Source organism: Pagrus pagrus, assembly GCF_965226575.1.
Source record: "Pagrus pagrus genome assembly, chromosome: 1".
Classification (NCBI taxonomy): domain Eukaryota; kingdom Metazoa; phylum Chordata; class Actinopteri; order Spariformes; family Sparidae; genus Pagrus; species Pagrus pagrus.
The window spans coordinates 6,829,116-6,843,471 of record NC_140185.1 but is presented as its reverse complement, the minus strand read 5'-3'; the positions used below and the strand labels follow the sequence as shown (position 1 = coordinate 6,843,471).

The 14,356-nt window shown below is 39.7% G+C and overlaps 1 protein-coding gene across 1 annotated transcript in view; it reads left to right on the top strand.

Annotated features, from left to right (window-relative positions):
- The window catches only part of LOC311254395 (anoctamin-9-like), a 30,093-nt gene extending 16,567 nt beyond the window's left edge, over positions 1-13,526 (top strand). Inside the window, exons 12-24 of the mRNA XM_084348134.1 lie at positions 561-665; positions 1,032-1,196; positions 2,262-2,298; positions 2,518-2,629; positions 7,268-7,322; positions 7,411-7,508; positions 7,651-7,847; positions 8,810-8,962; positions 9,662-9,806; positions 9,898-10,020; positions 11,284-11,377; positions 11,474-11,586; positions 13,012-13,526. Of these exons, the coding sequence (XP_084204260.1) occupies positions 561-665; positions 1,032-1,196; positions 2,262-2,298; positions 2,518-2,629; positions 7,268-7,322; positions 7,411-7,508; positions 7,651-7,847; positions 8,810-8,962; positions 9,662-9,806; positions 9,898-10,020; positions 11,284-11,377; positions 11,474-11,586; positions 13,012-13,045 (1,431 nt within the window). The 3' untranslated portion in view covers positions 13,046-13,526. The remainder of the gene's footprint in view (positions 1-560; positions 666-1,031; positions 1,197-2,261; positions 2,299-2,517; positions 2,630-7,267; positions 7,323-7,410; positions 7,509-7,650; positions 7,848-8,809; positions 8,963-9,661; positions 9,807-9,897; positions 10,021-11,283; positions 11,378-11,473; positions 11,587-13,011) is intronic.
- The last annotated feature ends 830 nt before the right edge of the window (positions 13,527-14,356 follow it).

Sequence of the window (14,356 nt, the reverse complement as noted above, 5' to 3'; positions counted from 1 at the left end):
GTAACGCAGCGGACACGTATCCGGTGGAATCTCGGGGTTACTATCCTATTCTATACATATCTGTATAACATGACTGAGTTATACAAGTTTTCTTGTTTCTAAATTATGATTTTCATTTACATTCACTCATTTTTTCCTAGATTTATAATGTAGATTATACATTTACAGGTTTATTTTCATTTATGTAATCTTTATTATGTTTACATTCAACTGAGCTTATATTGGTGCCGTCATTCTTGACCTTTGAGGAATCTTCTTACCTTTTGAAGGGGTCTACTTTCTGGCTTTTTGTGGCTTTAACCCACATCTAATGGTCTTTATTGGTAAACGTATATAGAAATAGCTGAGCTTTAGTAATATTAACTGACTGTTCCAAACGAGTTAGAAGTTTCGAATCAGCTGATGATTATCATCAATCAAACCAAAAGAAAACCAACTATTTTTTCAAAGAAAGTCCTTTTCTGAAGAACGTCCTCTGCTTGGTACAACTCGTGATTAAACACTTGACACAGAGCCTTTGTAGTATACCTTTAATGTTGACTCTTTGTATGTGTTGACAGGAGGAACTGATTCTGGAAATAGTCAATGATCCAAACTGTAAACCAAAACAGTTCAGACACTCGTATCTGCGCAGCACTCTGGTCCTCACTTTGGTTACACTCATGGTAAGCCACACACACACACACACACACACACGGTCTGTATGATGACAATTTATCTTAAGTCTCTGACTGCATCTGTTGTAAAGCTATCTTGTTGAAAAAATCAGACGATAGACGGATAGACAAAAATATAAACACCTGGAAGATGAACATAAACCAGGTGTCTCCAGGACCACATTTTGCCGTGATGACACACACAGACAGACTGACAAGGTGAAAACAATTCCAGCCATGCTGTCATGGCTGGTAATAATTTAAGACCAGAGAGATAGAAGAGATTAACAGTCTGGGTGGACTGAAACAGAGGGGCTGTTCATAATCATTTGCAGGAAGAAATGCAATATGTCGCTGTGTCTGTTTGTGTTACAGTTGATGCTGATCATCGGTCTCGCTCATGCCCTGGTAGTGTTTCGAGTGGTGGCTGCCCCCTTGCTGTCTGAGGGCAAGTGGGAGTTTATTAGGGACCACGCCAACACTGTGGCTGTGATGCTTGGAGCTGTGCTGCACTACCTTACCATTCAGATCATGACCCGGGTATGTACACCTGTATCCTGACTTTCATGCTGCATTCACACAATGTCAGCAAATTGTGAAAAACAGGAACAGCAAAAACAACCCTTTTCCAATTCGGGTGTGTTCAGGCACCATTCCAAAGTGGTCAGTCTTAATGCTTCCCTTGAAGCCATACTACATAAACAGCTTCTCCTGCCTTCTATTGGTTATGTTCACTTTAACCCTGTGTCCTGATACAAATGTGAGATTCAAGGTGATTTGTCATTATACAACACAATGCACATGTGTATGCTTCACCAACATACAGCTCTGGAAAAAATTAAGAGACCACTGCAAAATTATCAGTGTCTCTGATGTTACTATTTAAAGGTATGTGTTTGAGTGATGAACAGAAAATGAACAGTTTTGTTTTATTCTATCAACTACTGACAGCATTTCTCCCAAATTCCAAATAAAAATATTGTCATTTAGAGCATTTATTTGCAGAAAATGACAAAAATGGTTAAAATAACAAAAAAGATGCAGTGTTTTCAGACCTCAAATGTAAGAAAGAAAACAACTTCATATTCATTTATAAACAATGCAATACTAATGTTTTAACTTGGGAAGAGTTCAGAAATCAATATTTGGTGGAATAACCCTGATTGTCAATCACAGCTTTCATGAGTCTTGGCATGCTCTCAACCAGTTTTTCACATTGTTGTTGGGTGACTTTATGCCACTCCTGGCGCAAAGTATATTCTGAGGATAACCCCACAGGAGTAACCCTGCTCTAGAGTAGGGCCAGCAAGCCCTAGGCTTAAGTCGGGGTTAGCCCACTTTGGAATGTGCCCGTGTGAATGTTTTCCTCACCTGGGGCTAACAGCACCTTGTTGTCAATGTGAAAAGCCCTCATGCCTCTCTTTTCATCATTGTACTATCAATTTTGTATTATCATTATCTTTGTGAAATGTAATGTTATCGATAAAACATCCATTCTGTCAACTCAAATGCTCCAACATCAGAACTCTGAGTTACCTGCTAACAGTGCAATAACTGTAAAATATCCTGTCTTTCTGTGTGTCTTTCTTTCAACACCACCTGCAGGTAAACAGATGGGTGTCCATCAAACTGTGTGAAATAGGTGAGAACTAAGTAACACAGGTACCAGTATACTAATGCAATATGAAGACATAGAGGCCATATAAGTATATAGAAATATGCTGATTTCATGTTCAGTTAAAAGATATGAAAAATTATTTTATTAACAAATTTAGACTAAATTTTATTTTCCAAGACATTTTACTAAATATTGCTTTCATTTGCTTTGTGTGTGTGTGTGTGTGTGTGTGTGTTTATTCAGAGAAGACAAACTCATTCGCTGCCACAGAGAGAAACTTCACAGTCAAGATGTTCACCTTCCAGTTCTTCACTCTCTTCTCATCACTCTTCTATGTGGCCTTCTTCCTGGGCAGGTACTGTTTTTGTCCAGCTCTGTCTGTAACTACCGGTTTGTTGGTCTTGTCATTATGTCTGTATATCTGTCTGTCTGTCAGGGGAAATATTTAGGTCTTCTTTTATACTTTTGCTAGTAATGTCAGGTCAGGTGAATTTTAAAATCTCAAATCACGGTCACGCCGTACGCAACTGTCTACCAATAAACCCTCAATTCAGATAAAGGAATAAACTCTCCAAAGAAACTTTAATGGGGATAAAAGTAGAAACATGAAACATTTAAAATTAGACGTGACCTCATGTATTCTCACAGATTTACACTTAAGAAACATGACAGCAAACCATTCACAATATTCACAATAGAGACAACACTTCCTATGATATACTAATATCTATATACTACCACCATACAGAAAAATATTGTCATCTGTAATTACAACACAATGCATATTACTTGTATGTAATACATTTAAACTGAGTTGAGGCTTATACACATTACAGTAATGTTGAAAGGGACATAAAATAGTTTGTGTTAAGCTCACAGTAAAGTCATGAAAGCTACCAGACATGCTCAGAGTCCTAACACGAGATCAGACTTCTCTAGGAATATTATACAAAAGAAACAGGGAAGGGTTTTTTATATTTCAGTAGCTGCTTACATTTGTTTAATATTATACAGTATATGTTATATATTGTCCTGCAGCTGTCATGACACAGAAATATAAAAGACAATAACCGTTTGTAAGTGGTTATTTTGTCCACAGATACATGTTTGATAATAATAATAATCATGATAATAATAACAATAACTTTATTTATATAGCACTTTTTATAAACAAGTTACAAAGTGCTTTACAAAGACATAAAAGCAGGAACAATTACAGATGAATAATAAACAACAACAGTCATCATACAATAATAAAACAAGCAAGGTAAGAATCACTGAAAAAATGATAAAAAAACAATGTGAAGTAATCTGATTACTTTGGCAGAAGAAACCCAACAGTATACTAAACTCTAAATCCTAACATTGAATCTGAACTTTAATATGGTAAATGTAATACAACCACAGGTCAAATTGGGGACATGGCTGTTTGTTCCATACTGCTCTAACTACATCCTTGCAAAAAAAGGGATGGGAGACAGCATCATGCCTAAAGCTGAGCGAGCTGAACTTAAGCTGTTGTGAGTCAACGTATTTTGCTCACTATGCATGCGTTGTGGTTTTAACACCTGTACAAAACATAGTCTGTTGCAACATAAATGAGATGTACCCTTGAAGCTGGAGCTAGGATTTGCTAAGTTGCACGTTCTGTCTTTGAAAATGAACTTGTAACCTTTTTTTGAGACCTCATGAAATGATGTATAAAAAGAGTGACAGAGAGGAAGTAGCGACATCGTAGAGCGGTTCGTCGTAGGTCTTGGCCTCTGGCTCCAACTTGGTTCTTGTGAGCATCTCTGTTTGATTTTTGATTTTGTTCATTTTTTGCTTTTGTATTTTCCTGAATTGAAAACCAAAACAGCTGGAAAAAACTTTAATTAAACTGGGTTGTATTTTGTACATCCCAACTAAAGTCCTTTTGTTGGCTCCTCTCTCAGAGGCTGACTGACCAGACCTTCTAGGTAAGAGCCCTTACTCCCTGTGAAAGGCTGACAGTAGATTATTAATGTTTTTTTGTTAAATCAAAAGATGTGAAATTGGCTTAAGCTAAATCCTGGATGATGATTTAAAGTTGATTAAGAATTGATGTGTCTGAAAGCTGTGATATGAATGTTGTGATTTGACACTAATGAAGCAATGTGATGTACTGTTATGTTTGAGAACTTGTGTTCATGACTGAGACTCATTTGTTTTTGATGTGGATTCACATGTTAATAATTTCACTATGGTAGTGGTTGGTTTTAGTAACTGGATAGTTACACACATAACTATATTCAGAAATATGGACAGGATAGAGGGCCAGGCTGAATGTTCCCTAATAAGCAAGTTGAGGATCAACTTGTTAAGGGAGTTCTTTAGCGGTGGTTAAGAGTTGTTTTACCGGTCAGACTTAATAGAAGAAATAGAGCTAGCCTGGCTGACCTCCTCTGGCAACTCATTCAAAGTCGAGGGGCCCTGACTTGATATTACTAACAGTCCTCTGCTAGAGGATTCAGTATTCAGGCATTCAGGCTAATAAAGTATAATTAAATCAGAGATATAATCAGGGGCCCACCCGTAATGTGCTTTAAAAGTAATCGTTACATTTTGAAAATCAATTCTAAAACGTGCAGGTAGTCAATATAGATGTGCTAAAATAGTTGTTATGTGGACTAGTTTGGAAACATTGTATTGAGTGAGAATGAAATAGAACGAGTTGCCATAATCTAACCGGGATGTAATGAAGGCTTGTATGACAACTGAATTGCGTAGTGTTGCGAAGCTCAGGAAATGGGCCTGAAGAAACTGGGTTTTTGCTCCAACACATTACCAAAACTGTGTGTTTCAAGCAGATGCACACAAAAGCTCCTCCTTTGCTCCTCCCCTGAGTGGAACAGAGAACAGGAGGGAAAAAAAAGTTACACGGGAGGAGGAGGGCCGCCCAGCTGCACGGTGCTTATTAGATATGCAAATGTAGCATGACGACACACTGAGTTGTGCACACTGCCTTTGGTTAAAAAAAAAATCAGTCAAATGAGCCAGTTTTTTGAACGGCTCACCAAGATCCGGCTCCCCTCAGAGAGCCATAAATCCCACACTTTTGTCTCTGGGCCTTTCCACAGGGTTTTTTTTGAAGATTCTTCTTTTTACCTATAAGACAGGATCGTATGTTTCCCAACTGTATAGTGTCATCTGCATAAAAATGGAAACCACTGTTCTGCCTATAAAAGATCTGACCTAGCAGAAGCATATACTGTCAATGTAGAATAATAATGGGCCAAGGACTGAGTCTTGTGGTACACCACAGGAAAAATGGGAGGTAGAACATCTAAATCACCAATGGCCACACAGACTTTCCTATGAGATAAATACTGTACTCTATATGCCAACCTAGTGCCTAAGATGCTCAATCAAAATCACATGGTCAGTTGTGTCAAAAGCTGCAGTAAGATCTACAAGCAATAAAACAGATGTTTGACCTTTATCTGCAGCTAAAATAACGTAATGAAAAACTTTTAAAAGTGCTGTTTCAGTACTATGCTCACTCTTAAACCAGATTGAAATCTGTCAAAGAGCCCATTGTCCTTCATGTGGTCGATGAGCTGCCCAGCAACAATTTTTTTCCAGGACCTTAGCTAGAAAAGGAAGTTTGGATATTGTGTAGAAGTTATTTAAAAAAGAAGGATCAGTTGATGGATTTTTGATCTTTAGTGGTTTTAAAATATTCAGGCACTTGACCAGATAAAAGTGAAGAAATTATAATGGCTAAATCAAAAGGGGAGATTAAACGGAATATTATTGATGGATGAAATGAAAATTAAGGGGGGTATGTCGTGTGACTGATAATACTGAGGAGGCATCTGGAGTCATAGTTATGTTTAGCTAAAAGATCAGAGAAATAATTGCAGTTTTGATGTCTAAGTTGATTTTTTTTCATGAGATCCTTTTAGTATGTCAAGATGAGTGAGGAGCTTTGTATTCCACCATTTGCATACTTCCCTTGTGGAATTTTTTCTTTCTTTCATTCATTTTAATTTCATCTTTAAGTCAGGGTTAAGATGTAAGTTTGGACTTTTTTAAGCTTAAGAGGAGCAATATTATTTAAAACATATACACATGGAATTAAAAGAATTTAAAATAGCCAATGTGTTTATTAAGGGGCAGAACAAGAGGTCACAGGATGTAAAAGCCTGACAACAACATTTACCTGCCGTCAAAGAATTGAAAAAATCTGAGTGACTTGTACATCAAAACTCATTTGTCCTGGGAATGGAAATGAAATAAGCTCATGATCAGAAACTCCAAATTTCCTGCAAAGCACCTCATTCAATTTAAAACCAGAGGGTAAAACTGGGTCCAAGATATGGCCCTTATTGTGAGTAGGTTTAGTCACAGCACAAACAAAATTCAAAGAATCCATAAAATGTAAAAACTCTGAAACTAGGGGATACTCATACATGTTCATTAAAACCTCCTAAAATGAGAATATTATCATATTAAGGCATAACAATAGATCAAATTTCAGAACATTTTTTCTATAAAACCTATGGTGGATTTAGGAGGCCTGTGCACAAAAATACAAGGAACTCTTGTTGGATCAAAACAAAAGACAACATTTCAAAAGTAGAAAATAAACCCAAATCAGGGCTAGAACACTTAACATATTTGTATAATACAGCTAAACCTACCCACCTCCTGTTAATCTGGGTTCAATTAAAAAAGTATAGCCTGGTGGGCAGCATTCAACAAGTGGAACATTGTCACCATCGGACAGCCAATTTTCTGTTGGTAAAAAACATACAATATTTTTGGGCCGCTAAAATTGATCAGATGAAGTTATTACAGCCCCGTTGCGGCCAAAGTTGTTGGATTTGTTTCCTTTTTTTCCCCAAAGCATTTGACATTTTGATTGCTGCCTGCATGTATGTTTTGAACAAAATAACCAACCCCAGCTTTAAAAACAAAACATTTTTTTATTTTTTTAAACTTGACGTGAAATTAATGTTTTGTGTTGCAGGATAAACGGCCATCCAGGAGACTATGTGCGTATTGCTGGATGGAGACTTGAGGAGGTGAGAAGATTTACTGAGTTTTTAGTCAATCATACAGCATGTCTGCTCCACAGTACAAACCCTCAGATGTATTCTGCTTGTCTTGTAGTGCCATCCTAGTGGTTGTTTGACAGACCTCTTCATCCAGATGGCTGTTATCATGCTGCTTAAACAGACTCTCAACAACATCTTTGAGTTCACTGTGCCGTGAGTGTGCTGTGTTTTTATTTTCCTGAAGGGCAGCGGGAGGTGATGCCTGTTCACAATTGTCAAGCTAGATCTCATCAGAAAACAAATTGTGTAAACATGTCAGCCTTTGCATTTCATGGGAAGATTATCTGTTTTCCAGGTGGTTGAAGAGCTGCTTTAGCAGAAACACTGCAAAGAAGCTGCAGAGGAAGTGTGGTCACTGTTATAGGAAGGCCTGCCGTGATGAACAGGGACGTGTTGAACCGTGTGACATCTGCAAACTTCGGGACTGGCTGCGTAACTACCACCTGGCCGACACTGATGCCTTCAGCCTGTTCAATGAGTTCTTGGAGATGGGTAGGTTTGCACCTTTCCCCTGACTAATACTCCTAAAACCAAATTCACTAGCTAGGATTGTATCCAGAAATGTCAGCGCAAGAGTTAAGATTGAGTTATTACTAGGGTTTGCGATAAGGTATTATTTAAAGTCACTATTCTCTAACTCCAGCACTGTCCGACGGTACCTGACCGAGAATTGTCAAAATGAAGTGTGTGTGCCAAACTTAAATGTGTAAGGAGAGGTATCCCGAAGAGAATAATGCACAGGTCCCATTTTTCAAACCTGTACTTTCCCTGCACCACCACATATATATATTGGCTGGAAATTAAACCATGAATTGCTATAAAAGTGATCTGGGTTAGGGTTAACCCTTACTGTGGTGTACTGGAGAGATGGCATCGGCAGCTGTGGCACAAACAATCTGAATAAGCTGGTCAGGAAGGCCAGCTCTGTGGTGGGGATGGAACTCGACAGTGTGGAGGCAGTGACTCCTCAGTCACACTCTCAGAGGATGACAAAAAAGCTGACAGCTATCAATGACAATCCCTCTCATCCTCTCTATGGCAAGCTGAGACTGCTCAGGAGCATGTTTAGCCACAGATGTATCCACGTTCCTCAAAGCACTTGGGGGGGCTTCTACCATCAGCCATCAGACTGCACAACTCCACAGCTCTCAGTACCTCCCAAACCATTTTGAACTCGTATCATACACCACTTAGTTAGTGAGATATATTGCACATGTACTGTACTTTTTACCAGGGTGGTGATGTGCGATGACCGTGTTAGTTTCCCTTTTATGTTTAATGTGTCACCTTCATCATCTAGCATAAACCTGCAGCAGCTGCATGTAAACAACACACATTTCTAATCACTTGATTAATGTTTTTTCAACTGAGGAGGAAAACATAAAAATCTGAATCTTTTGTATAAGTGCTTCAAAGAATTTCTGTATTACTAACTCACTGTCCATCCCCTCCAGTGGTTCAGTTCAGTTTCACAACAATATTTGTGGCAGCGTTCCCCCTCGCCCCCCTGCTGGCTCTCATCAACAACATCTTTGAGATCCGTCTGGATGCCATCAAGATGGTCCGCCTGGAGCGGCGGCTGGTTCCCAGGAAGACCAATGACATTGGTAAGCTGTGTGTCTGTTGAGTCAAAGGTTTCTCTGTAGAGTTGGCTGTTATATCATAAATTTTACATCACTGAACAATTTCAATAATACATTAGAACAGTGGTTTTCAGAAGTCTGAGCCAACTCAGATACCAACAACTCATTAAAGGACAGGTCAATATAATAGCAGCAAACCTTCAACATGTCAAGCAGTGTTGCTATAGTGAAACAGGTAATAAACACATTTAATACATAAAATACAAAAACAGTAAAACTCTTTTATCATTAAGCAGTGTCTGAAGTGCTCCTTGAATGTCTGTGCTCACCATTTATCTGGATTCCACATCAATCGACACCCGAATTTCTACTAGAGGGCTTAATAAAGTATAAATCCCCCTTTCTTCTACCAATAAACATTTGCTGTTTTGTTTTAGAACTCCTCATCTGTGTCCAGTCTTTACCGATTTTGATGTGTAACATATTAAGACAAATGTTGATGGATTAAAGACAAGTACTTTGGCCTGATTGACGGGTCCATCAGTCAGCCTTGTTGTTTGCTTGTCCCCCTCTCAGCTTCATGGTTGAGAATCATCATTCAGTGTTACTGAAGGATGTGTGCAACAGTACTGTCTATTGTCTGCAGGTGTGTGTGTTTAACAGTACTGACTTCTGTTGACAGGTGTACTGTATTTGTGTAACAGTGCATTGTATTGTCTGCAGGTGTATGGACGAAGGTGTTGGAGGTCATTGGTGTGTTGGCAGTGATTGCTAATGGTCTGGTCATTGGAGTCTCATCAGATTTTATTCCACGCCTCGTCTACCGTTACCGTTATGGCCCCTGTGCACATGGAAGCACTCAGACAAAGTCAGTAATGTATCAGCTGGGAGAAACACCTTTTCACACATTAGCAGAATGTGTCGCGTCTCATCATGCATGTTTTGTGCTCTTGTTGCAGCTGCATGCAGGGCTACATTAATGACACGCTGTCCACAGCCTTTGTGACACACGCCGCAGTTAGAACCGACTTTTCTATGAAAATGATGGAATCAGAAAATGGCTTCAATGTCACACAGTGCAGGTGAGGAGACTTTCTCTGCTCATCCCAAACATAACAGAAGAACCAGTTACAGTTCAGATAAACAGAACTGTGTGTGTGTGTGTGTGTGTGTGTGTGTGTGTGTGTGCGTCGTACAGAGACTACCAGAGAATGAAACTAAAAACAAAAACTGATGCATGCTCTGTGCTCACAGACCCCTTAACCTGTTTATACTGTATGTTTACACTTCTCCATGAAACATACACTTATCTTGGACATACATTTAAGCAAGTTACCATCATCCACCTGTTCTCCAATGTTCACATCCAGCAGAAGGCCCCACTTCCTCAGGCCCAGAAGGTAACAAAGCAGGAAACATTCACACCCACTCTGCAGGTTTTAGAGTTTGGCCGGACTGGCCAGACTTAGTCTGTATATAGGGATGTGTTCAAACTGGAGTGTCCCTAGAGTGGGTGCAGTCTGACTCTAGGACTGTGAGTTTCTCTGACCCCCTCACTTCTTTCAAGGCAACAACCACATATGATCGTCACAGTCACCTGCTAACACCTACAGGTGCCCGGTGATTTGACTGGGAAACCTCCCAGCCAGCCTGAGAGTCATAATGATTTGATAAGAGAAAAATTAAAGTTTGATAACTGAGAGGCAAACGGGAGGAGTGAAGTGTCACCTCTGATGACATCAAGCGTCACCTCCAAGCCTCAAGACTTTTTCAAAGAAAGGATGAGGCTCTTTTCAAAAGAACCTCCGACAGGAGTAGTTTCTCTGTACCATTGGGTGCCACCTGCGATACACTTTAGCTGCATGCTGGCAACTCAAGGATGCTTGGAGAACAGAACTTTCAGGCCAGAGGCCTGCTACACCTTTGTGTCCTGACTTAACAAGGTCAGGACACAAGGGTTGACCTCCACACATTCCCAAAGGGTGTGTAGTTAGCTGTAGGTAATAGCTGATCCAAAATATATGATGAGACAGTGTACGTGGGTTGATAGGCAGCTGTCTGTTGCTGTCCATCTGCAGTAGTGCTGAACCGTCCATCACTGAGTGCATGTATAGCACCGCCTGCTGTCCTCTGTGCTGAACCATTTGAACACCACAGTGGCATATTCTGTTTGAGAGTGTATGTCCGCCCCTGCCCCTGTGGTATGGTGTATGTTTTGCCACTGGTTCATAATCTTGTGAATGTCTTCTACAGCACTTCTAATATTTATATCCTTGTAATAATTTTCTCTATATGGACATAAATTATTAAAATGTGCTTGTGTCTTTTTGTGTTTTTGTGTACAGCTACAGGGACTATAGGAGTGCTGAAGACTACGCTCTGACTTCTCAGTTCTGGTTGGTCTTGGCTGTGCGCTTTGCCTTTGTCATCCTGTTTGAGGTTTGCACTCCAATTTTGGGTTAGACAGTGTTGTCCATTTAAACTGAACAAGCCAGTTAAATAGTTTCTGGGTATGTCCTATGTGTGTTTCTGCAGCATGTTGTGGTGGTGTGTAAGTTTATAGCGGCCTGGTTCGTCCCCAACAATCCAATTCAGGTGAAGAATGATCGACTGCACGACAAAATGGCTCGACTGAAGGAGGAGCTAAGGTATGTCAGCAGTATGAAAGAACAAAGGTCTTATAACAAGAGATGAAACTAAAGCTCTGAAAATACTCATCCTAATATGCTGTAGGAACACTTTCAGAACAACTCATAGGCTGTAAGAAGCCATCAGCAGCTACTCATTTCGTCAGATAGTTTCTGGTTATTAAAGGTAAAGAATTCCCTTATTTGGTTTTTAAGTTCCATGAAACGCACCAACACTTTGCCCCAGGACAGCCAGCACACTTCAGTATGAAGGAGGAGTTACTGGTGCGCAAAGATCCCTTTGTTTACCGGGCGAGATTTAATAAAGTTTACTATTTTTACCACAGTCTTTAATGTTACGTTCAGGTCCTCACAGAGGTGTTTGTCTGCCAGTGCGCATCTGTGTATCATGCAGTGAAACACTAAGCAGTGGGGTGCCTTCTCCTTCAAACGGCTGTTGAAGCCCTTATTTTTCCCCATCATTGCGGTGGCGCCAACTCTGCAGCATGCAACTAAATTATAATAAAGGAATATTGTGCTTTGTGAAGTACGTATCAACTACACTGAAAATGTCCTCTCCTCTTGTGTTGGCTGTGAGATTAACAGACAGAAGAATGTCTTGTTTCAGCTCAGTTTCCTCAATGTACTGTACATATACAATGATAATTGCCTCCTCTGCCACAGTGTTAATTTCATCCAGCTGAACTGAAAACGGGCCTGTCTCGGTTTTTTTACGTTTTTCTCAACATTTCCTGCCATTCTGACGATTCTGTGTTGTTGGACAGTGGTACAGTCTTAAATTTGTTAGCCACCTGCGGTCATCATAGTATTTCATAGCCATTTTAATGCAAGTAGGTTTAATGAGTGTTTCCCCAATGTTGTGTGGCTTTTTGGCTTGCGCCATAAGGAGAGAGCACTCCAAAGATGCAGGCGTTGCCTGCTTCTGGTCGCTTCCTGCTTTGGCAAAATTGTCCTTAATGTTTTGGGGCCTGTTTGTGACAACTGAGTCACATGTCCCCAGACAGTTTAACACCCATTCATACCTGGACCTATGTAGCGGCCCACATGAATGCCAGTTGGGTCAACGACTCACATGTGACCTTAATGACTCTGTAAGGACACAGACAATAGTTAGTTAGAACTTAAGAAGCCTCTTGGATGAGAAGTGAAACATCTTCAGGAAACTGAAAGAATTCCAGTTGCCTACGATATAGCACTTAGCATGACCTGGATGACTAAGAACCTTCACCAGCATAACTAAACACCATTTATCAAGAGAGTTCAGTGTTGCTGATCCATTCCGAAAACAGAGCCCTTCTTATGTCTCTGCAGTGTTATGGATATCCACCTACAACAGCTGACCATTTGACATTTTTGCAACAACACAACCAGTGTAGCTTTATATTCTTCTTCTTCTTCTATAATCTGTGTTTTTTTTTATTTCAGTGAAATAAAACGACGCATATCAACAGACGTCTGATCTCCCATGGCTGACCTCAGATCTGCTTCCACCGATGAGTCCCGGCTGGTTTAAGTGTTAAAGCGATGGTGTCTTTTTTTGGACCATGGACTGACCAATGCGAGGACCCTGTTGTATTTCTAAGGATAATTAGTCCAAGTCCAAGGGGGCTGGGGACCATGCATTTTAAGCAGCGTGGCTCCCAGGACCACAGTGCTGGTTGTAATTACTGGGAGTTTTTAGGGGTCCAAGCAGTATTTCTTGCTGCAGATTCCTGTTGTTTTTTTGTTCCCATTATTCTTTCTTCTTTCTCTCTGCTTAAAGTGTTTATGCAGTAAAATTATCCAAAAAAAATACTTCCGTTATTTTAATATCTGTGCTCACCTTTATCTTTGCTCTGAAAATGTGAAATTTTGATACTTCATCTATGGACTTTGATGATACTTTGATACGTTTTAAAACTGTGTCTTTAAATTCAGTTTTAAAGAAATGCTCATAAATAAATTGGCTTAAGTGACTGTAACCAAACTTGTTGCGCATGTTTGGATGCTGGGTCCTAGCTTTGCAACACAGTCTTGGAATATAATATTCTGCCCGTAGGGGGGTGCCTCAATATGAAAAGTTAATATCTCGTAATCGGCCACACAAATCATTCGATGCATAAAATCTGGTAATGATTGATTTAAGTGGGCAATTTTTATTACAACAAACGAAATTTTGAGACATTTTCACTGGAGACTCAAAAAAAATCTTCAAACTTCAAAGGAGGATAGTTGGGTCTCTGTTAATGAGTATGGTCTAGACCTGCTGCGTGTCTTTGTTGTGATTTTGCACTATATGAATAAAACTGGCTTGACTTGACTCGCATCCAGCTGAAGATTTTTCAGCTGTATCAAATGATAACAAAATCAATACAGACATTGTTTGGATACTGATATGACATGTTTCGAAACGTGTTCAGATATGTTGAACGATCCATGGTGACATTCAGGGACTTACTGTCAAGCATAACAATTTATATTTCACCAGATGTTGGAGAAAGTTTCATCAAGATATTTGACATTTCACCTAAAAGCAGTAAAATGCTCTGTGCAATAGGTGCCCCAGTACCTCAGTTAGTAGAGCATGTGACCCATGTACAGAGGCTTTGTCCCATTTTGAATTGTTCACACACCACAGACACCAAAAGTTACATGTCCACCAGCGGTTGGCGCTATAATCAAGGTAAAGGTAACGCCCAAATTGTACATGACACTTGGAAAAAACCTCTTTGACCCATGTTCCTTGAATCCAGTCTCCTGATATAGGCCACAATAGGTCTACAATAATTTT